At 49.0% G+C, this 24,361-nt stretch overlaps 1 protein-coding gene across 1 annotated transcript in view; it reads left to right on the top strand.

Annotated features, from left to right (window-relative positions):
* Positions 1-23,846, top strand: part of MSI2 (musashi RNA binding protein 2) — a 261,173-nt gene extending 237,327 nt beyond the window's left edge. The window contains exons 11-14 of the mRNA XM_082493345.1: positions 14,472-14,626; positions 16,402-16,479; positions 18,734-18,934; positions 22,831-23,846. Of these exons, the coding sequence (XP_082349471.1) occupies positions 14,472-14,626; positions 16,402-16,443 (197 nt within the window). The 3' untranslated portion in view covers positions 16,444-16,479; positions 18,734-18,934; positions 22,831-23,846. The remainder of the gene's footprint in view (positions 1-14,471; positions 14,627-16,401; positions 16,480-18,733; positions 18,935-22,830) is intronic.
* Positions 23,847-24,361: the final 515 nt, after the last annotated feature.

The following is a 24,361-nucleotide window of genomic DNA, read 5'->3' as shown; positions in this document are numbered from 1 at the left end:
CAATCATGGTTTCTTCATCAGCCTGTTACTCGTCCATATTAGCCCATAGAATCATTCGTTGGCGGTCGTAGACCAGATGTGCCAAGCGCAGATCACTCCATTTGGGTAGCTAAATAATACTCTGTGTGTGAAGCAGCTTCCCGCAGACTGTCCTGAGACACGAAGCAATTGTTTTTAGGTCATAAACCTTAAATCTTGTTATGCAACAGAGACTCTGAGCTAGTGGTGGATCGTACTCATTGCCATGTCACCCAGCTTAAGGGAACATTTTTAAATGAAGATTTAACATTTCATAAATACCAGCATGAGGAGTTCGAGGCAAGTTCATCACCTTTGCCATTGAGCCAGCAAGTGTCTTTGCTTCTTGTGCCCGGGTTTCTCTGCTAAACTTTTAAAATTCTTTCAGAGGTGAAGCTGCAGTCAGTAAGTTTAACAGATGGTAATTGAGATCCGGAATTAGACTTTTGTTTATATGTTTAGTTTGTTGCTCGTCAGAAGACATCCTGCTGGGAGTAGAGAAGCTACTGTACGGCACGGTCGCACCTTCCCTCCTCCCCGTGCCCCCCGGCCGTCCCCACAAATCAGATGTGCTGAGTCGGAGCATCTTCCTGCTCCGCTGGGGATAGTCAAGGCAGTCTTTAGTGCACTTATTCCAGCAAGCGCTTTCAAAGGAAATAAAATATCCAGAATGGGCTTTCAAAATGTAATTAAGGATTTGTATCCGCTCCTTACCTCTAATAGAACATAAAGTAAATCAACCAAACAACCGCTTGGATGGGGCTGACGCAATGCAAGCCTGCGCAAGGCAATCTGAGCCACCCCTATTACTTTCCTTATTGCTACCGGGGAGCTGAAACGCTTGTGCATCAAGAGGGAGAATAATTCCCCCCTTAGATCTCAATCTGCCGGGGAGACGGGAGGACCCACTGTTTAATGCGCCAGGCATATGATGAAGTGAGGAGTGTATCTAAAAGTCAGCAGAGCGACAAATTGCACGGGGTTTAGGAAGCCTTGTCTTACACTTAAAGAAGGTGCTCTAAAAATTTAATCTTGTCATTAAGCACCCATAGTGTTAGCAAATTACGGCCATAAAAAGTGGGACAACGGTTGGTCTGTGTGTGCGGAGGGAGAGAAGCTGCCACCAGCTCACAGAGATGTCGTAAGGAGGAGCGTTTCAAAGATCCAGCGATGAACCAATTTGGGATTTATACGGCCTGTTGAGAGGACTCCCTTGTGGCACGGCAGCTCTGATGGAACTGCTCTCCCTCTTTTATTCTACTATATAAAAGTACATAAAGTTTAATCCGAGCCATGTAATCTCAAAAGCCAGAACCTAACAAGTGGGCCACTTGGGAGCAGCAAGCAGGCTGAAATTTCTCACTTCGCTGGAACCGCCGGTAATTATGTGACAGAGCCTGGAGGCTGATGCATCGGAAAATTAATGGCTGCATCAGGTTTTGTCTTTTGCTTACCTTCAGAGCAGAGGCAACCTGCGCTGGAGAGCGTGGCAGGCGGGCCGGCAGGCAGGGTGAGGCGCAGGGACCCCGCACCGCGTGGGGCTTCGCTCAGGGGCGGGCACAGAGGCAAACGTCGCGTGTTACACAGAAGCAGCAGCAGCCGGGCTCTGCACGGAGCGTCTGCCCCGTGCGGAGAGCGCCCTGCGCCTCTGGAGAGTGTAGTGCAGCTCTAGAGGAGGGCACTCGGCGTCCCTGTGCGTGGTTTTGGGCTCAATACTGACAATATCCTCTTAATCTTTTGTGAGTGCTGCAGGTACTTTTCTGATGACTACCCCGAATTGAAAAAAAAAAAATAATGAACAGGGAGTCATTTCTATTTCAGTTGGGAAGTGCTGTGCTGGTCCAAGGTGGGAATCATGCAGGTCCTTTCCAGAACACAGGCTACACGCAGAAACGGTTTGTCTAATTTTACTATAGGATGCCACTTTCAGATTTTTTTGATCCGCAAGGACTGAGGGAGTGGAGTGGTAAGATGAGGGGTAATGGTTTTACACCGAAGGAGGGGGGGTTGAGATGAGATATGGGGAAGAAATTCTTTCCTGTGCGGGCGGTGAGCCCCTGGCGCAGGGTGCCCCGAGAAGCTGTGGCTGCCCCATCCCTGGAGGTGTTCAAGGCCGGGTTGGACGGGGCTGGGAGCAACCTGGGCTGGGGGGAGGTGTCCCTGCCCAGGGCAGGGGGTGGCACTGGATGGTCTTCAAGGTCCCTTCCAACCCAAACCCTTCTGTGATTCTATGATTCCTACAGTGCTGAGTAGAAAATTCAGTAGATCTAAAACAATTCGGTGCTGCTGCTGTTGGGCCTTGACCACATCAGCGGTCGTTTTACAGGGCTGCTGGCTGAAGTCTATTGTGGCTAAAATACATCAGCTTTAATCAATAATTTTGTAATAGAAAATCTTGTGCACTTGATAAATCATCTCCAGTGCAATTAGTGACCACCTCTGAAGTGCAGACTTAAGTACAGTGGAAGTTAATGTTTAACGAATTTAGCGGCTAACTTTTAATAGTCTTTTCAATCAGGAGAATTACTTTCAATGGGAAACCACTCCTCGGCAGAGCTCATCCCACCGTCCCGGCTGCCGCTCTTGACACATGGCAAGCGGTGACAGTGCAGATGCTGCCACTGCCACGTGCCACGGGCAGGGACCAGCTCGCTGGTGCACAGGACCGCGCTACCCGCACCGGGCAGCCGTGCTCCGGCCCCGCAAAGCCCTGCAACAGCCAATTATCGGTGTTTGCTTTCCTTTCTCCCAGCGGAAGCGGGACGGAGCTCTTGGCCGTTGTAATTAGACTTTGTTCCATGCAACATGCAGACAAGTTATTGTGAAGTTTGAAACGGGACCTTCAGCAGGAGCTCTCCAGTGCAATGAGATACTTGAGCACGTGAGCACGTCTCATGCATTTTAATCACTAAATGTGTAAAGTACTCCCTGAGCTGAGGGGTAACTTGCCTGTCTGGCAGCAGTCGCAGGCTGTTACCCATTAGTGGAACAACTACTAAATGTGACGCAGCGCACATTTTACTGACATACTATTGTGAGTATTTTCATGCTGATTCTCTTCCCAAATGCTTTAAAAGTAAATACATAATTACAGTTATTTTTTTTCTCTCTCTCTCCTCTCTGAAATAGAAAACTGAAAAAGAAGCAGTGGAGTTTTTCCTTGCAGCAGATGTTAGCATGCATCTGGCTCTGGATTAGCTTGAGGAGCGGGGTGGATTAGTAATTGCCAGAGAATGCAAAATTGGTCTGCAGGTATATAAACTGGAGCTATTTAAAAACAATAAATTCACACAGCTGGGTCTTTTTAAGGGTATTTCCTGCTAGTTAAAGCAAGAGCCCACAGCTTTATGCCATGAGGACTCTCAGGTGTCTGTGCCCAAATCCTCCCCAGCTGAGGGGTATTAGCAGAGCTGGTACCGACAGCTCTCCCCCAGGCACCGCGTGGTGGGCAGCAGCTTCTCCCAGTGTCTCCTCATCGATGAGCTCAGGTTTTATGTGGCGGGGTGTTGTGACCGGCCGCGCGTGCAGGAGGTAGGTCTGCTGACAGTGCCCAGCACCCCTGTGTGTGTGCCGGCCCCTGGTGCAGACTCTCCCGCAGGAGAGGATCGCTGCCCGGAAAGCACCGGGGGTCTGCGGGCTGCGTTTCTCTTCTGTTAACCTGGATAAGCCCCCTGCGCTCCCAGGCACCCGTCCAGCCCCTGGGCGTCCATCAGCAGCGGGAAGGTGCCCTCGGGCAATGCCCTCCTGCTACGGAGACTTAAAATAAGCGGCAAAACAAAGATCCGTTTTTGTTTTCGTTTTCCTCCTGTATTGTCTGTTATTGTACAAAAGGCTTCAATTTAAAATTAACAGGAGTGATAGCCAGTTAATGTGGTACAGTGGGAGGCCGGAGTTTCTGTTGCTATGGCAATGGAGTTCGGCTCATTTGTTTTGTAGATGAGTAATTACTACGCAATTAGAGTAGGCTAAAAATAAAGGGGCCTTTTGTTCCCTGTTACTCATTAATATTAATAAAAGACCTGTCCGGGCTGTGGTAAACAATTAATGCAGATGTGGTCGCCCATGGTAAAAGTAGCAACAGCTTTCGTGTTACCCAGCACGAGGTGAAAGCGCCGGCGTCGCCTGGCTCAGCGCTTCCTTCATTTTAAGCAGAAAAATTATTAGAGAGAGGTCTGCGCTAGCACAGCATCACGAGCTTTAGCCCTTATTTGCCAGTTGGATGGATGGTAATAAGTGTTAAAGCTTAATGTGCAGACACAGCCAGCAGGTACAGCGCTGGGGTCAGATGTTGCGGAACAGCGAGCAGCCGCAGCCCTCCGAGTTGTGTGCGAGAGAAGCGCAATGGCAGCGGTTCTCTGGTGCAGAAATCTCTTCCTTTATCCCCCCAAGCCCGGCATTGCCCAAAGGAGGGCACTGGGCTGTGCCAGTGCCGGTGGGCAGCACCGGCCGGGGATGCCGCGGTGCAGGGGCTGCTCCGCTGCAGAGCCAGGGCTGGAGCGAAGCGCTTGCCCAAAAACCCGAGCAGGTGAAAGTGTGAGCGTGGTGCTGCTGAAATGGCTCTGGTGCAGCACATTACAAACATCGAGTGCCAAAAAAGAGTGGAAGAAAACAGTCCCAAGCAATTGCTGCGAAGTATGTAAACATGAAAGCACACCAGATTTTAAATTAACTGTAAAACCAGTTAAATTGACAGAGAAACCTGTTAGGGAGATGACTAACAGGACAGAGTTTACCTCTCTGTTTTATTTGTCTCAACACAGCCGGCGAGCATCCCTCGCTCGTGGGGAGGGGGAGCGGAGCCGCGCAGAGCCGGGCCGTGGCCGGCCTGGTGGGACGGGTGCCATGGGGCGGTCACCCCTCTCCCCGCAGCCCCGGGGTGCTCCGCACCCCTGGAAAACACCGTCGGTAAGGTGGAACCTCTGCAACGGGCAGCAGAGGCACCCGAGTGCCCCCAGCCCAGAACCCTCCAGCGCTGTGCTGGGGGGTGGGTTGCGGACGAGTGGGAACCGCATCCCTCCCAAACTGTTTAACTAATGGAGGGAAACGTAGCACAGCCTTTGTAAGGTCGACATTTGTTTGTTGTTAAGGATCTAATTAGAAACATGAGAGGGAGCTGAATGGCTGCTTGCTCGGCTAATTAGCGACATGCACGAAGACCACTTTGAACTTCAAGGACACAAAGCTATTAGCGCTTACATCAAAAATGGATTAAACTTCTGTGCTTTTATAATGATTAAAGATGAGCCGCTCAAGAGGAAATCCTTTTGTAAGGCTGTGACAAGAGCTGGCTCCCTGATTGCAGCTTCTACAAGCGAAGCTTTGTGTGGCCTCCGTGTAGCACTCGGCCCGGCGCGAGAGTGACACCGCTAACTTGCAATATGGAAAATGTGATGAGGCAATAAATATTGAGCGTTCGCGAAAAATTGCAGCCAAGCTGGAAAGTGCATTTAGTTGTCCTGCTCCGTAATTGCAGGACTTTTAGAAAAGCTGGCCTTGAGGAGGTTGAATTTGGTGTCTTTTCTTCTGCAAATTGGTGCACATCAATGGCTTCCAGCCATGGCGGAGGCTCGGGGTGCGTTCACCGCAGGGTTTGGCAGAAGCGGGTGCTGCTCCCGCGCCTGCAGCAAGCACGAGAGGGACAGCGGTGGGTTTTTAAAACACCTGCCCCAGTTGAATTTTTAGCTTGCCCAAGCTTGCAGAAACCGCCCAGCTCTGGCCGTCTGCTCATCTAAGGCAGCGTAGCCGTTGCTTTTGGTGTGCGTGCTGCCTGCTCAGCACCCGCGCTGGGACCGGAGCCGACGTCCCCGTGCTGCACCGCGGAGGGAGGGCGCTGGGGCCGCGTCAGGAGCAGTGGCCACAAGGTCCCAATTGCCATTATCGCACCGCCGTGTCCATCTCGGTTCCTCACAGCTCCGGCTGCTGCGAGGCGCGGGTCCAAGAGTGTGAATTACTGTCAGCAGCCCCGCGCCGGGGCTGGGGGCCGGCGGCAGCGCTCCCTCCCGTGCTCTGCTCACTTCCAGCGGTAATTGCTGAGCCGGGAACCTGCTCACCACCCACTGCTTTCTGTCGTTATCCCTGCGATATTTTGATGTGTGAAGCCGTTTCCAAAGAGGCTGCAGAGGCAGAACAACCTTTTAAAGTGTGACTGCAGATAGAAAATAACGTACAAATAGTACCTTGTTACGGCAGATAGCTGCTCTCAGTGTCTCTTGGCCTCATCACCACTTATTTTATTGATGAGCCTGACAGTTGTTTTATTTTATTTTTTTGCCCTGCAGGGCCAATATAGCTGCAGGGGAGGGACAACCGCTGCCACTAACCCGGGGCTGTCTGGCTGCTCCCCGTCACAGAGCCGTGGCAGGGGCAGCAGGGACGGCACAGAGCTCGCGGTTTGATTTTCCAGAGTCAGGACTGAACCGGCTGTCATAAGCAAAATATCTACGGCTCTTAATACTCGCAGAGGAGCTCTGTCTGCCACGGGCTTCTTACAGAGAGGTGTTTGCTTTTCAAGTCTGCTTGGGAAGAGCCGGAGCGAAGTGCTGCGTCTTGCAGGTCCCCGCGAGAGATGTACTAAATGGCACCTCTAATTGTAGCGCTGGGGTTATTTGTTTTTCTGGTTTGTCTCCCGCTTTCTGTTTCAGCTAGTTGGGAGCTGTTTGTATGTTGTTACTCTCCAGAATATCCGTGTGTTTCCAGCTCATTATTTCTGAGACATTTTTGAGTCTGAGCATTGATCTGAATTTGAGGTGTGCCACGTGCCGCCTCAGATATAAAACAACGCTGTATGTAGAAACGCAGAGACAGGAAAGTGATGCTTCCGATAGTTCAGCCTGACCGCAAATGTATTTGTGCCTCTGGCTGGAGCTGTGTGCGGTGATTGGTATAGAAAAAAAGAACCTGAATGTGAGCGTTTAATTCTCAGTGCTGTGCCCGTGCACTTTTGCAGCCTGAAACAGGCAACCGAGAACGAGGAGCACCCACGTCTTATTTCAGACTGGCATTAATTTGTACATCCAGTCTTGGGCAAATCACGTCTTGGTTGTTAGCGTCTCTGAAAAGCAACATACGAGCTCCCATTAACTTCAGCTGCGAACGCACAAAGAATTGGCTTTGGCCAGACTGTCTGTAAGGTGGGTGCAGTGCTGGCTAATGGTATTTATAAGGCTCTAAGCACTAATGATGTAAGATTTGCATGCGGTGCTGAAGTTTTCCCGCAGTCCATACTGTGGCTGGTTATTTAAAGTATCAGCGTCACACTGTGACTGCTGGGCTGTTCGTCACGCACACGACAACGTGGCCATTAGTGCTCATGCTTGAGGACACACGGGCTCCCCAAGGAAGGGCACGATCTTCCCTGCTCCAGTCGCCATGGTTTTACTGTGGTGTCCTTGCAGCGTTTGCGCTTGGGTTGTTGCGAAGGCAGTAACAGCAGGCTTGAACGCTTGGGTAACAGGTGATATTCCTTCCGTGAAAATCTTCACTTAAAATCCTGCGGTAAATCCCAAGTGACTCAAATTAAATGCCTGCAGACTGCGGTGTAGTTCCCTGTCCCAGCTGGGCTGCTCGGCACCCTGCTTTGCAGCTCTGCTGACCCCGTCCTGGGCAGAGGGACAGGCAGCAGTGCATGCGAATAAATACCGTCGGCGTGGTGCTGCCGACGGGACTGGGGTGCCAGCTCTCCGTGGGCTCAGCCCGCCGGGCTGCTGCCAAGCGGCACCTCCCTGCCCTGTGCCCCCGTCCCCTGCCCCTTCCCATCCCTGTCGGCAGCGTTCAGTGCTGTTATATCGTTTGCTCCTTCGAGCTGGAATATGATGTTTGCAGCATGTTATATGAATTTTTCATAAAGACAGAAAAACAGCCTGATCTTGTGAGCTTTGAGTCTTGGTGGTGGGTAATGGCTTTGATTTAAAGCATTTTGTCTTAATGATAGTTATATTGGAAATTTCCTGCTGCTTTCAAGCACGTGTAGTTATTATCATAAACACTGATGGTAGAAATGCCTGCCAAATTGTGCATGGCTGTTTATGGTAGATGAGAGAGTCATCCAGAAATTAGAGCGCTGGCTCAACAAGTTGTCAAAAAGGCTGGTTGTACCGAAAGGCACCCCGGGGCCGGGGGGCAAGGCAGGAGCGAGGAGGGCCTCGGAGGAAAGAAGTGCTGGCGATGACCAGCGCTGGGTGTAGAAAATGCTTGGTGTGAGATTAGAAACGAATTTCTGATGAGAAGGAGCTGCTTTAGAGAAGCTGAGGAGTACAGGGGGAGGGCAGTGCCTTCCCAGGCAGAGCACTGGGGATGAGGATCCTTCTCCGGGAGGTGCAGGTGGCGATCAAGTGCCATGAGACGGGTCTCTGGGAGCGTCGGTTTAGTACTGACCAGCGCACACCCGCAGCTGTGGGGTCCCAGCGGTACCCGCGGACGCGTCGCTGCGGGATGCAGGCAGGGGACGTGGGCGCCTGCCGACCAGGAGAAGCCGGGGTGGCTCCAGCTAGCTCCGCTCTGCTCTCAGCTGCTCTCTCAAGTGCAAAATGTATTTCTGGCTGTGATAACGGTGCGCTATATCTCATCCTGAAGTATCCTGCTGCTTCTCAATGAGGAAATCCAGTAAATCGTGTGGTGGTTTCTTTTCAAACGTGAGGGTTTTCTTGCCTGTGTGCCATGGCTGGGAGGGCAGCCGCGAGTTTCTCCAACCACGTTTTGCACCGTTCTTCGCCTTTCTTTTGTATTCATATTTGTTATGTGTTAAAAAAAAAAAAGGCAATCCCCCAGTAGTTAATGGTGAAGAAACTGCTGTGGGAGCCAGCCCTCCCCCCGCAATGGTGTTTAAGTCTTTGTGGTCTGGTGCTGTAGGAGAGGGAAAAGTGTTGTCACCGAAGGCTCCACGTGGGCTGTGTGCGGGGGACAGCGGTCCCCGTGCAGTGCCCGTCTGACACCTCCGTGCATATTTCGCCAGGTTTGCTTCCTTTGAAATACAACGTACTTTAGTGGTGCTTAGAAGCGTTGTTTTGTCATCACATCTAATTTACTAGGCGCTCGGGAACTGACCATCAGACCAATACCACGCAAGTTCTCCTTGTAGGACAGTAATGTCAAAATCCTTACATTTCTTCTCCCTTTCCCTCCCTCTTTCCCTTCATCATTCGTGGCTGAATTGAGTGTCTTTGGGTGGGATTGCAGCATCCGACTTGTGCTTTACCCAGCTGCCCTCTCCGCCCCCGCAGCGGGGCGTTTGGATCCTCGTTAGTGTAATACGTCGGTCGCTAAGGCAAATGTCATAATGAATCCTGACTTAAAAATTTCTCAAGAGTTCATCGAAAGAGAGTTTATCTTTCAGTGGTGACCTTTCTTGTTGAACGCGGATTAATGTATGAGCAGGGTCTGTGTTAACACGGCAGTTTGCAGGAGAAGGCACTTGATAAGCGACCTCCAGCGAGCTCCGTCCCTGCTCCCAGCAGAGCGTTTCGTAGCACCGAGCCCCCTGCCTCTGCGTGAACCCGGGCTGCCAGCTGCCTTTGGGGCTCCGGCTCTCGGCTCCTTGACATAAATCACTTGTTGTCTGAACGTTGCGTTGAGAAGCATCTTACACGGATGTTAAATGTGGATAAAGACGGCTCTGCTAAAGGATGCCAGGATGAGGTAGTAATAAAGTAGCCTTGCTCGTTGAAGCTCTGTCTTGAGTTTATGGACGCATTTTAAAATTCTCTCCAAACTCATATTTATTTTAGCAGAAAGACTTTCAGTAGATTCTCTGTTGAGGAGATGCAGCTTGGGCAAAGGAGAGGCTGCAGCGAACGTGCATGGTTGCACCAAGCACGTGCCTGAGCCGAGACCCGTGCTGCAGCAGGGAAGTGCAGCAAACCCTGGCTTTTGCCGTAGTAAAACCGGACCGCTGTAAATACTAAACGCCGGCAGTGGTTTGTGGCAAGGCACCAAGTCTAAGGTCCTTTTATCAGTTTCCAGCCCTGTCAGCAATGGCATTTCTCTGTCTCTTCCCATCACCTCTGGAAGATGGAGACAGTACTGATGACCCCGTGATTCCGTGATTGTTGTGACTCTCCCAACTCCACCATCGTGGACACTTTGCATTTAAAAAAAGCCTGTTCTGGGGCTGCTTTATGAACCCACATTTGCTTCAGCATCTCGTGCCCCATCTCACTTTCCCTTGCTGCCTTTCAGTGCTCCCCAAGCCACCACAGCGCTGGGCAGGGTAGAGCAGGTAGAGACTGTCCCTCTGGCCTGCAGGCAAACGTTCACTTACTGATCAAAATTCACTGGCTTGGAGTCTTTTCCATAAGAAAAACCACAGCAAATTCAAAGTGAAGCAAACACTACGTTAAATTCCTTGTTCCCGTCACTGCCACATCTCTTGGCTGCTGTCTCCTGATCTCCATAGGCATTAGGAAGGAGCTTCTGTAACCCAGAGGGTTGCTGTGGGGCTGAAGAAGATAGGAGTTGGTTAGCTGTGACTTACAGACACACCTAATCTTTTCCTTATCTCTCCTGACCTTGAACTATCCCAGGGCTTCCCGGTGACACTTGGGATTGTAAATTATGTGCAGGGAAAGCCTGGAGTTGGAGGGGAGTAGATGCAGCCTCAGAGCCGTGAGAACATCTGGTGCAGGATGGTTTCCTGGGCAATTGGTTGGTCAGTTGGACCCGAACCTTTCGGAGCATGTTGGAAACAGGCACTTTGACTTCCTGGGTGCTGGCGGTCTTTGGAAGGGGAGGAGCTGGCCCTGCCAACCCCCAGGCAATGCCGAATCAGTCTGATGGGTCCTCCCAGCAAACCAACATCAGGAGATACTTGGTCAGTTTGGCCAGTACCTCTGGTGGGACCAGGCACGAGGCTGGGCTTTGCTCCTGGTCCCCATAGACTGGCATCAAGACATGGTCAGTGGTTCCCTCCCATCTCCTGGGACAGCACAATCGCCTGCCAGTTTTCCAGCAATGTGCTTCCGAACTTCTGCCCTTAATTATTTCCCGTTATGACCGCAGGATGTTGGTGGCCAGAGGGGACATCTCAGATTCCTTCCAGCCTGAAAGGCATCAACCTCAGTGCTCTGCGATTCCCGCAGCTCGCAGCAGCCGCAGCCATAGCTCTCGGACAGCTTCTGCCTCCTCCGGCGACTGAGCCGACATGAGGAACTTTGTCATAAAGATACATGTCTCCAAAGAGTCTTAAATTTTCTTTGAGGACTGAAAGAGTATTTGGAGCCTGGAGGATTTGGGGGGGGAGGGGTTCTTCTTCATTTTAGTCTCAGATTGTTCCAGGTTTGTGTAAAACAAATTTCTTTCCGGCTGTTTCTTAGCAGAACGCATCACATTTTGCATGTCGGGAAAGTCGTTCAAGGTCCCTTTGCTGTTGTTTCAAAGCGATGGTAAAAGTGCCTCTGGCTCCAGGTGAGGTTATGTGCAGCTATTGTAAGAAGACAAATATTTAGCAACTCACCACGGCTGAGTGAATCGTTAAAATACGGCTTTCTGAGGAGTGCTTAGCCTCCCGGTAATTACGAGAGCTTTTCTGTTTCATTTATTGGGTCTGGAGCAAAGTGTCAGCTCTGTGAAAGCTTCCAGCCCTCTCTACAGCGTGTTCGGGGCGGCTGTTGAGCAGGCGGAGTGGAGCGGTGCCGGGGCATCCCCGGCCTCCGCGCGGCAGTTCCCGCGCGATGGAGCGGCGGGTGTGCTTTCGGCGTGCCCCTTTTCCCGCAGGCACTGCTGTGAGCAGTGTGGAGTGTTCAGCTGATGCTCAGTGGGTAGAAAATCCCCTTTTTCTTACATTAAATACCCACAATCAGAAGGACTTTTGAATAACCAGCGGCCAGCTCTTTCTGCCTGTATGAAAACCAGTGTTTCCAGTCTTCTTAGAGATGTAAATGGCAGTGGCCGGGGTGGGATGTCTGGGGGGACAGAGCCCTCTCCATGGCTCCTCAGTCTCCATTTGCAAGGTTTCAGGACATGGCAAAGCATGTCCCCTTGTCACCTGTGCATGGGTCTGTGGCTGCGGGTCAATGACGCAGAACTATCCCTCCGGTTGCCGCGGTGGACGTCTGTCTGTCCTGCTAGCCGCGGCATCGCCATGGCCCGTCAGCGCGTGGCGTGCGCTGTCCTGCCTGCGGTGGACGCGACGACGGGTGGCTCTGGGCGTCGCGTGGCAGTTGCGTGGGACGGAGGCCGGTCCCTGCCCCTGGCCCCGAGGTGGTGGGGTGCGCTGGGCTCCCCCGGCCCTGCCATCGGGGTTTGCGGGAGTACTTTACTGACAGAATCCCTCCTTGCCTTACCGTGTCCCTCTGCCGCGCTCCTGCCTTTGCTCAGAGCGGCCAACTGGGTTTTCTGTGTGTCTCGGCAGTAAAGCTCGCATCCATTTTATTGAAGCAAAAGGAAGAAAGGGGGAAAAAAAAGTGCTAGCTTATAGTAATAAAGGGCTTTTGAACGTCTCAGCTGGATATTTTTCTTCGTGAGTGAGAAGGCCAAATGTTATCTTGACATTTAATCTTTAATAATAAAAAAGGCACTTTGTTTGCCAGTGAATTCCAAAATCTGTTTACTCTCTCGTGCCTTATTTCTTTTAACTTGCTAGCTTAGATGTCCTACTTACTCTCCCCTGCTACCAGTTCAGAGCTGCATTAAATCGTTTGTTTTGTAAAATTTACTTTCCTGTCATTGCAGAGCTGACAACTGCCGTGTTGACTTTTTTGACCGGTTAATTCATTAATTTGAAAATGGGGGGGGGGGGGGGGGGGGGAACGTCTCGGGAGGGCGGTGCAGGGGGAAGGGGCCAGGGCAGGAGAGGTGGTGGCCCAGCAGCCAGCCCAGGCTGAGCCCACCGCAGCCCACGCAAGGTGCTGCCGAAGCCTTCCCTGGGGCTGCCCTGGCCGGGCGAGCGGGGCTTTCTCCCGGGCCGGTCTCCATCCCCAGTAAAACCCTGCGGTGGGTGAGCGCGGCTCTGACGTGCGGGCTAGCGGTCGAGGGTTATCAAACTTTATAAACCCTTTTTAGTGCTTAATGAAGGTAATGCGGGAAGTCGCAGCCAGAGGAAAAGGCTGAAGAAATCTTGGCGCGGGCTGGAATGTGGAGGTGATGGGCTGTGCCGCGGGTCGGGTGCCTGGTTGTACTGATACCCACGGCGCTCGGCTAGGGCTCCCGGGGAGGCTGCGGTGGTCGCCACCACCGCTGGACTTGAGCAGCGCGCTCAGCCCCAGTCACCAGGAGGCTCGCGGCCAGCCGAGAGCCGTTTGCAGTGTGTGCCTCGGCGCTTCCGGTACCCACTGGCGGCGGGGTTGCGGTGGGGACGCGGTGAGACACTAGTGGGTGCGGGCAGGCAAGTCTCCCTGTGCTCCCGAAGGACCTTGCGAGTACCACCCGGGTGTAGCGCCAGCTTCCCGCAAGCCATTTCCATCCAGCTCCTCCTAGTCCGCTAACTTTTCTTTTGCATTGAAACTTCTTACTCATAAATTTTACATCCAAGAGCAACCTGTGAGAAATGCCAGAAGCCTGATCATCTAACATGCTTTAATATCTAAATTTATTCTTTAGTATCATTCTTATTTACATTGTTTTTCTGTCTCAAAAAAAAAAAAACTAAAGGGAGGAAAAAAATAAAATTTTCTTTTACTTCCACATTAGGAGGTGAGTTGTCATACACCCTCTGGAATTCTTTTTTGCTTTTGATCTTTATTTATTTGTTTAATTTTGGTTGATGTCCCAAGCATGGTTTTGGAGACGAAGGTAGGTCTTCGCTCTCCAAATCAAAAGGAAAAAAATTAAATAACAAACACTCTACTTGGTCATACTAAAAAGGAAAAAGAATCCTAACTGTTCCATTCCATACCATTTAAAGAAAAAAAAAAAATCAACTATTGAACTATTTCTACAGCTTACTGATTTAAAAGGGCGGGTTTTTTTTCAAAAGTATCGAATGGATCCAAAAACGATTTTCCTAGACGCGATTGAAGTTATTTGCTGTCAACATTTTAATATCAATATTACCACAATGTGTAGTCTCAAACTAGTTCCTTTGTAGTTTGCATGGGATGTGAATGCTGTCTCGGCGTGCCCAGACCTAGAGAACTTGTTACTACTGCATGAGCATCAAGTCAGATGTTGAAAAATATCTATTATATTTTGTGATAATTTGGTGAAAATGAGCACCTCCAGTCTCTGGTTGCAGTAGTGTGTTGAATGATTGTTCTTTTTTTTTTATATATATCCATATATATATTTTTGGAGCTCTAAGCTTCGTAGTAGTACGGGCTGACTCTTATCCAGTACTTGCTCTCCTATCGCATGGCCTTGGTTAAGTGTTAGAAGTTGGGCCTAGGCTGTTTATTCTGGTGTTTGGCTTTGTAATAACGGTGCATGCCCGGCGTCTGGCCTCATACCCAGCTTTATTCTCTGCACACCAGTCTTGAATAGCTACAGTGCTCAACCGAATTTTGGCGCACCCGCTTCCCCGGCAGGCTCCAACCCAGCCCGACCCGGAGGCTTCCCCGGGGCCAACAGCCCAGGGCCCGTCGCGGACCTCTACGGCACGGCCAGCCAGGACTCCGGCGTGGGTAACTACATAAGCGCCGCCAGCCCGCAGCCGGGCTCCGGCTTCGGCCACGGGATCGCCGTAAGTACCGCGTGCCGGCACCAGCGCCGCCGCCCCCGCTTCTCGGTCAAGGGGAGGGGGGGGTCATTGTTTAATGATGTTGGGGGGGGGGGGGGGGGTGTTGTTTTTTTTTGTTAATTTTGACCTGACGGCAAGCGTGGCGCCTTGCTGCCGTAGCCTGCTAGAGCTGTCCCCAACCCGCTGGAGCTGCACCACTCCAGTTCCCAACTTGGCTGGAAACGCCCGTCTGACGCCTTCTGCAGTGCAGACTTGACGCGTTTCCACAGGAAATATTTGATAATCACGGGCTTTAAAGTTTCTGCTTGTCTACACGGGCTTTGTATCGGCCCAACCACCTGTCCTGGCTGATAGGCCCATTTGCAGACCATGCACCATTCCCTGCTCCCACCTAAACGAGCAAAAAGCAGCTCATTAACTCATCCGGGGAGACCCCAGGGCTGCCCACAGCCCCCCCGGCGAGGGGACGGCCGTCCCGCCGCAGGGCTGTCCCGCTCCCCACCGCCCGTCCCTCTGACTGCAGCGCCCCTGGGGACCGGGGTGCACGCTGGCGTTTGCTGACCGCCTGGGTCACTTCCAGCCCGTTACGCCATCGCTAAAAGTCCGTAAAATCTGCAGGTTACGAGTAAGTCGCTTCCGTTTTGTTGTCTCGTCATTGGAAAAGTACCTCTTTAACGCGGCGTGGGTCTGCAGTCTCACTAATGACGGGCAACGGAGATTTGCTTAACAAAGCTGCATGCTGGTCTTCAGGTCGCGCTGTTTTACCTGTGTGTGTTAGCATGAATGGGGTCGGACCTCTTTGGTGGCTGTCAGTCTCCCAAGCGGAAAAAACTGCAAATGAAGTTGTTTCCCTTTTTGTAGTAAAATGATGAGGTTGGTTTTCCCCCCCCCCCCCCCCACTCTCGTACGGTAAACCTGGCAAAGTAGAGAGGGCTCCCCCAAGATCCCTCGGACCGAGCGGAGAATGTCACACTCTGACCGAATCGGATGAGTGGGGGGAGTGGGAGCGTAGTGCAGACAAAGTTCCTGAAATCATTATTTGTATTGCACAGGCAGCCAGTGCCCAAAAAGACAAAAAAGCCCTGCTGCCTCCGTTTGTGGCCTCGTGCTCGGTTCCCGTCCCGGTCCTACCCCTCCCGCGGTCACACCGGGAACTTGACAGTCCCTTCGGATCAATTCTAGTACCAAACGCGGAATATTATTGCTCTGCTAAGAGCTACAGCAATTTAAACTGCCGCCTCTCACCACTTCCAACACCTCTTATTTCCATTTTTCACCTAAAGAAAGAGACCTGTTTGTTCTTGAAAACTCGGGCACTTTGGCCTCGGCGTCATCCCGATTTTTCAAGTAATAGGGTACGAGGTACGAGCCTGGGGATCGGATTTGTCTGCACTGACGCTTCTCCAAAGAGCGATTTTGGATTTGACTTGCAGATTGGCAGCCTCTTAATTTCCCCCAATAACTGCAAAGAATCACGGAGCTTTTTTTTACGTATATATTTACTTAACACTCTCCATTTACTAACCCCGGTTTAAAAACAAAGACGGGAAACCCCAAAGCTGATTTTTGCAAGTGGGGGAATGAGAAGATTATGGTCTCGGAAAGGTAACCCTAGGGTCCAGCGCACCGAGTGCCCGGCGGCCAGAAGAGCTCTCGGAAATACCTATTCATGCTGGCAACACAGTCTTTCAAGTCCTTTGATAATTTCTTGCCGAAATTAATAATCATCTGTTCCCATGTATAGAGCACTGATGAACTTAACAATTGTACAATTTTAGGGACCTTTGATTGCAACGGCTTTTACAAATGGATACCATTGAAACGTTACACATGGTTGGTTGCCATCTCACTTGGAGGTATTACAGTATATACCATTTGTACTTTGTGCTGAACTGCCATCTCCCCTATATTTACTTTAAGTGAACAATTTTTTATCTTCATTTCGTCTTTCCTTGGCCTTTAATCATTCCTTTCTGTGATTTATGTTATTCAAATCAATCTCACGGGTTGGAAACTGGAAGACAGATCAGGAGCTAAACCCCCGAAAAGTCACATTTTCTTATTCACGACACTCCGTGGCAATAATTCGGAGAGCCAAAAAAACCCCGCAGAAAACCCAACGATCCCAGAAACCTGCGGGGAAAGGCCCGAGTGCCAGCTGACAGCATCCCCGCGGGGATTACAGATCTGCTACCAACGCGCTGGTCTAAAAATAGATGAGCCCCACTGCTTTCTGACACGCAGAAACCATCATTCTTAATTAAGTGCTATACCAAATATTACAGCTAAAAGATAACATTGTAACTAGTAACCATAGAGCAATTATCAAGATTTAAAAAAAAAAAAAAAAAAAAAAATTAAACCTAAGCAAATTAAATTAAAGACATTACCTGAGTAATGCATCCTTGGATCGCTGCCAGTTTCCTACCCTTTGAACTAAGCTCCAGTTAATTAAATGTTTAATTTTTTTTATTATTTTTTAACGGCCTTTGGCATATTCATCTTTGCAAACAAGTATCCTTACACGGAGAACAGAGTAGATTAGAAAAGTCAGTCAATGAAAAACGGAAGTCACCCCCGTTAAATGGCACAGGTTTGGCTGTAGAGCTCCGAGTCCGTACAGACAAATGGAATGGATGTGACAGATTTTTTTTCTCTGCCTTTTGCCCGGCACTGCCCAACCAACGTCACATGTTTGACTTTCAAAATCGGTGTACGAAATTAGAATTGCAGTTAGTCGAGGGGCTGGGAACTGTGGAAAACATTTGGAGGCTTTAAATTATATAAAAATAGGTTTATACCTCAATACTAGTGGATAAAGGGGGTTTCTTTTTACTCTTCATCTGCCCCCGCACGCCCAAGATTACCTGAAATTGTTCCGTCAATTGATTTGCTCCACCGAGTAGTATTTTTGATGGGAAAGAAAAAAAAGTGGCACAAGCGCCCTTGCTTTAATCCCGGTTATTATATTTGCGCGTATCAGTGTATGTTCACAGATCAATTTGTCAGAATCCTTCACGTTTTCTGGGCCGTCGGCCTGTGTAATAACGAGGTGGTACACGGCGCCGGCTGGAGGCCTGAGCAGAACATCATAATTCACGCTAATAACGCTGCGGTGAAGGCAGCCTTCATCAGATTAATGTATTGTAATCATTTTACACTTACCACAACACATCAAACTGTAACCATCGTTTACTGGCCGGTGTTGAGACTCAAACCGTTAATGACTTAAAAAACAGAAAGTGCTTTTAATGTTGCTCATTCCTAATTAAAATAGATTTTGAGAGGAGGAAATGAGCCTTATTATTAATTCCTCAAGGACCGCTGAGTTGGGAGTTCCTACTGCGGCGGCGCACCCCGAGGCGTCGGGTCCTTCGCCCGCCCCGGCGGCCACCGCTCCCCGCGGCATCGGGGCGGCGTGGGGCCGGGACCTGCCGCTCCCGCGCACCTCCCCTTGGTTTGGGGACGGCTTTTGGAGGTCGCCCCCAAAAAGCGCGCGCCCAGGGTGCGTTCCTCGCCGCAGCCAGCCCTGCGAGCGGCCGCCCGCAGGACCGCTCCCCTAATACTTATTTCCAGCTCACCGCTGAGCAGAGCGGTAGAAGCCGGAGCCGCCCTTATAAAATAAATCATCACCGCCGCAGTGTGCCCCTGTAGGAGTTGTTACCTTTCAAGTACTTTAGCCGTGCCTCCGGAAAAAAGCTCATTTTACCGAAGCCTTGTAAATCCCCGGCGTAACAGTCGCCTGAGGAACAGTTTTTCTCCTTCCGATATATCAAGTCGGGTTTTATGGTAGGGAGAGCCGAGCGGCGCAGCGCTGACCCCGGCTCCGGGCTGAGCCGGCGCGCTGCTCCCCGCGGGGACGGAGCTGGACCCTGTGGGCAGCGCAGACCTTAACTCCACTCTCCCGCCGCGGCGGTGCCAGGACGGGCTCTGCGTTGCGACCGGGCAGCCCCGCACTGGCCCTTGGCGTGGGTCGGAGCGCGCCGCGGCTCCGCACAGCCTTTGCCAACGCTTTTTGGGAGGGGGGGGGGGGGGTGTTGTTAAAAGTGCCAATTGAGTTCCATTAACTCGCGCTCTCCTCCGTCTCCCGTGTCCGCCTTCTCCCCGCAGAGTCTCTCTGGATGTCCGGGCAAGACGGGGCGAAGTTTCTGACCGGGCCCACGTTTGGGTGATCTCATCAGACTTTGAGCACGACATCATCACCGATAACGCAAACAAACGGGAGGTGGCACTCGACGGACTTAGGTTGTTTAAAAATCTCTCTCATCATCTCATGAATCTGCTGTACTATAAAAACAACAGCTTTTAAAAGTATGTATATAAAATCCATTTCTTGTTCGTTTTATTTTCTTGATGGGTTCCCCCCCCCTCTTTTTAAACCTCTCCAAACCACATTTTTCCGTAGCATTTTGACATAGTCTCGTAGCCACGTAGTTCTAATTCTTTGTGTACCTAGCAAGAGCCTAACCATAGTGTAACTGTTATATTAAGGAGTTTCTTTCGTTTTTCTTTCCCCCCCCCTCCTTCTCCCTTCTGTTTTATGTAGTCGTTGTTGCTTAAAGGATGCTGAGATGGTGACAGGAGTCTCAGCCGCCGGCACCGGCTCTGCGGCCGCCGAGGGTGGCGGGGGGAGCAGAGCCGGCGGCGGGCACGGTTTCGGGGTGGCCTTGCAGGGCGCGGGGGGGGGCGCGGGTGAGCAGCAGGTTCTCTGGCCCTTCTTTTCGTTTGTGGCGTCTTCGTTAACCTAATTCTATCTATTTTCGGCAATAAGGCAAGGACTACAAACTTTTTGTGCGTCCTTTTTCTATAAGTGCTTTTTTTTGTTGAAAGAGGTGATATAAGGTTTTTTGAAATTGTGAATTCTGAAGAAAAAAGAAAAAAATACTGTAAATACAATTCCATTAACTACATATAAACTATTAAGAAAGAGAAATACAAACCTATTTTTGTGATGGAGTCAGCCTAAGGCAGTTTCTCTATGAAAACGGAAGAAAAAAAAAAAAGGAAGTTTTAGACTTTTTGACCAACTGCCGGAGCTGGCCCTCCCGCGGGAGCTGGGGGACGCGCACCCCGCTCCGCTCGCTCCCTGGGCGTGGTGGCCCTCCAGCTCTCCCAGCGTCGTACCAGCATCTGCGCTCTCAGACGTGCACAGCTTACAAAGGAACAGTCTGGTGGTATTTTTTTAATTTCAAGCCTGCTTTTCCCAAGACTGACAAAGAAGCTACGGTTTTCCTATTTAATGCATTTAACGGTTCAAAGCACACCTTTATCTTTTTTTCTTTTTTTTTTTTTCTTTTTTTTTTTCTTTTTTTTTTCTTTTTTTTTTTCTTTTTTTTTTTTTTTTAAGTTGTAGTTTTAAACTTAGATCAACTCGCTGCCCAGTCATTTCGGCTGCTGGGGGCCCGCTGCGCAGCCCGGCCGGGGGCCAGGTCGCTCCTGCGCGCTCGCCTGCCACGGGCAGAGCGGCGCCCCAGCTCGCGTGGTTACCGGTTTTATCCATTATTTTCCGTATCAACAAATTAGGAAAGCAACTTCAGTTTTGGTTTGGTTTGGTTTTGGTTTGGTTTTGGTTTTGTTTTTTTTTTTTTTATTATTTTTTTTTCTTTTGGGAATACCTCAGTGCTACAAGTTTCACCCTAGAAGCAACGGAAGATTTTAATTTATTGTAGTTGTAAACAGAATTTAAAAAAAAAAAAATAAAGTATAAAACATCATTGCACTGTGACTGGTAGGGGAAAAACTGACAGTTTCCTATTTGCACATGTTTAATATTTGGCTGTTATATATATGGTCCTCTGTTGGGGGAGGAAACTTATGAAGGATATTTTTTAATTTAATTTTTTTAATATTGGTAAATAGGCCTGCAACAGCAAACTAGAAGTACAACATGGTAGGTGGCATTAAGAACATACTGTAGTGTGGATATATTTCTTCTTTTTTTAACGTAATATTGACAAGTTTTATTAATATTTTTTTAAATTGTTACGTTTATAAATTTGGTACTTTAGGTACAGCCAGTATAAGACACTGAATGCGACATTTGTTAAAAAGAGCTGCTGCACTCCTATTTTTGTAAATTTTACTAACAAGTAGACTAACGTAGACATTCAATAGACAAGGTAGAGCAAGGCATCTTTAACAAAAACAAGGCACCATACTGCTAACCGAAAGGAGAAAACCTTGTTTTTCTTGTTTTTAAAAAAGAATCATGCTTTTTATGTAATATTTTAGGTTTTTTTCTTATTTCAGAACAACCAGGTTTAAGCAAAATGCTGGACGCTTTTTAAATATTGAGACTTGATCGAGTAATAAAATAAATAAAACAATTCTTTAAAAAATAAAAACGAAAAAAAAAAAAACAACAAACCAAATTCCCTGAAATTCAATGTACCGTCAGGGAATTTTTTATTGCTATTTTGTCAATGTTGATGATGTACTGTACTACCAGTTGGTTTTCCTCTCCATTCCCTGTCACCTCATAGAATATTCTTTGTTGATCATTGTTGTATGTTAATAGTGTATAAAATGGCTATCTTGTAAGAGTGCTGTCCTGATGCTAGTGTAGTGGATTTTTCCCCCCCTCTTTCTCTCTTCCTCTTCTAGTACATATTGGTAGGTGTATCGTAATTAAGGTTAAAAATTTAGATGTAGTTATTCAGATTTAGGACCAGTAAGGATAGAACTTTCTCTTATTTAAGAAAAAAATGCTAATAATTTGGGGAAGGTTTTCCTTTTTTTTTTCTTCTTTCCTCTTTTCTTTGGGTTTTTTTTCTCTTCTTTTTTTTTTTTTTTTGTTTTTTTTCCTTTTGCTGATCTGATGCGGTTTCAACTAACCAAAGGTCTCACAATGTTAAAAATGCTGGCAAACTCTTAAGGCATTTGTAGATCCCCACCCTTGACTTTGAAAAGGGGATGTGCCATACTACCTTAAATGCTAATGCTAGATATGCAAAACTGGATTTTTTTAATTTATTTTTTAAAAGAGGGAGGCACGGTATATTAAAACGATTTTACTAAGAGAAAAAAAAAATATTTTTTTAAGAATGCTCAGAAGAAATTGCTAATCTGTGTGAATATGTTTTAGATGTTTATATACCTTTTGAGAAGTCCCAGTGGCCCATAGCACAAATGTCGTGGAATCCGATATGTTTTGATGTGGCTACCTAGACTAAGGTTCACGTTAGTCCCCCCACTCATCTAGAAATCCATTTCGAAGGGTTTTTTTTTCTTTGTCCGTTTGTTTGGGGGTTTTTTGTAAATTTTTCAGCACAAAGGTTCAGCTCCACCTTTGTTTTAGTCAAGCACCACCAGGGAAGGATCGTTCCGAGGGACGTTGCCCTTTTCTGTCCAAATATACTCATATGGACCCGCTACCCCCGGAGTGACCAAAAAGAGAGAGAGATTTCGATCCAGTTGTGCAAAATGGGCACCCAAAGCGCCTCCCCGGCGCGGGCAGGTTCGTCCCCCGCCCGGGCGCCTGGCACCGTGCCGTGCCGTGCCGTGCCACGCCGAGCCGAGCCGAGCCGAGGGACGGGCTGTGTCCCAAACACCAGGGACGTTTTGAGAGGAGTCGTAGCAAGCCACAAGAGCTCGAGTACCCTCCCCCCTTCAAAATAAAAAAGTCCTTTGTGATTGGCTTGATTAAAATGAAGCCTGATCTGTCCTTTTTTTTTTTTTTTTTTAAATTTTTTTCTTATACTCCATAAATGTTCATTTTAAGTTGAACTTGTAGCTTGGACTTTAAGGTAGCATGGCTCTCTTTGCTGTAAGTTTATTATTATTTTTTTTTTCCATTGTACAGCAGCGTACCGCTGGTGAATGTTACACATCTTGCTAGGCTAGTTAAACCATTGGGTAATTGTTGGTAATAACGACCTGAAAGGTGTTCGGATTTCTTTTCTTCCCCGCTCTGAAGCCTGGGATGCTGTTTTCATCTGTAGTGTGAATGAGGGCTAGCGACTCCAGCCACAGTTACCTTCCTCTTTCGTTCTGCCATTCACTCAATGCAACATAATCAATAATAAAGCAATATAGTTTACTACATTTTTACTGAAGGCCAGCCATGGTTATGTATGATATTGCATATGAAACTGTTTACAAAAAAAAAAAAAACACAAAAAAAAAAAAAAAACCAACACTAACTCATAGCTGTCTTTTATGCTATGGAAATGTCTCTTGGGTGGAATTTTTCGACTTATTTTTTTTAGTGGTTCGGTTTGTTTTTTTAAGCAAAATAGTTCAAACAGAAAACTGAAGTTAGCGTAAGGTGAAGAGACAGGATGCATCGAAGACACACCGGCAGATCCCGGTCTGCGCACAGACACTGTAGAGTTTCATACGTACAGAATCCGAGTCAAACCCATTGCCGCGTGCGAACACTACGTGAGGAGATTCTGTAAGCTAAGCAATACTTTAATACTGTAATAAAAATTACCAAAAAAAAAAAAAAAAAAAGTAGTTTGAGAAAGTAAATCCTCGTGATCGGTTCTCGGTTCCCAAACAGTCCGACTGTGTTGTCTCGAGAGAGCTCCGTGTCCGAGCAGGGCGCAGCCCCGGCAGCCGGGGGGGAGGCAGGACTGGCCCGTGCGCCCGGCGCTCCGCTCTGTACATACTCCCAACACCACGCGTGGGCTCCTGTGTCGCGTCGACCGTCGTAGGTAGCGAATCCCCGTCATTCTCTGTTGTACGAGGTCTGAACTCCATCAGTACTAGGATGCAAGTCTAAGCATTTCAGGTGGTCCTAAATGTACCTAAATAAACTATGGCACAGTGGCAGGCCTAGCCCTTCCTTTTATACTTTAGTATGAACTGATGAGAACTTTGGTAGTGACTTTTTTTTTATATATATACATATATATATGTATCTATATATATCAAGCATCTTTCAGGTCTCTGTGTATGGCTTTCTAAAGCCCTGTTGTAAAATACTATGTGGATGGGGGTCTCTCACATCACAGATGTGGAAAGTATAATTTTATATTTGTATTTTCAAATAAATAAGTTTGTGAAAGGTTTCCATCCTCTACTGTGGTCCAGAAATCAATGTGTTTGTCTGACGAAAAAAATACAATAAACTGTTTTGAACAGAGCCGTGGAGTCCCTTTCATTCGGGGGGGATGAGGGGGGTGGATGTTCATTCCTGGGGGGAGGTCAGCGCGCAGCCCCATCACCCGTCACCCCTCCTGCTCCCGGGGGGATGGGGGGCTGGACCAGCACATCCCTGACCTCCTCCCTGTCCCCGTCCCCCTGTCCCAGGGACCGTGTCCTTCCTGGGGAGACTCTGGGTAACGGGGACGTGGCAGCTTTGCTGTAACGCTGCCACCCACACCGCCAACCCCCCAGCAGACGCATCGCATCGGTGTAAAAATAACCCGGCACAGGAAACCTTAGGTGAAGGACATTGGTGATGAGTCTCACCATGTTTAATGGCTTTCACTCAACCCCACGTTCCCAACGTGGTGCTCTGCGAGCCGCGACGGAGAAGAGCTTTCCATTATGGCTTAGAAGTATTTCTGTGTAGGCATCTCTTGGTGTATCTATTCATCAATCTCAGTGTGTCTTACAGAGATACCTGGGGGGGGGGGAAACCATACCTGCTTTGTCCTTGCTGTCCCTTTGGGGACCAGTTTACCTTTTCTCAGAGGGGAGGGAGCGTCTGGCTGGGGGGCATGGAGCAGCGTGTCTTCGGAGGGAAAAAAACCGTTGAATTTCCCACAACCAGCAGCAAACCCATCTGTA

Source organism: Vanellus vanellus (genome assembly GCF_965231255.1).
Source record: "Vanellus vanellus genome assembly, chromosome: 19".
In the NCBI taxonomy this organism is placed as follows: Eukaryota; Metazoa; Chordata; class Aves; order Charadriiformes; family Charadriidae; genus Vanellus; species Vanellus vanellus.
This window is presented reverse-complemented; position numbering and strand designations above follow the sequence as displayed.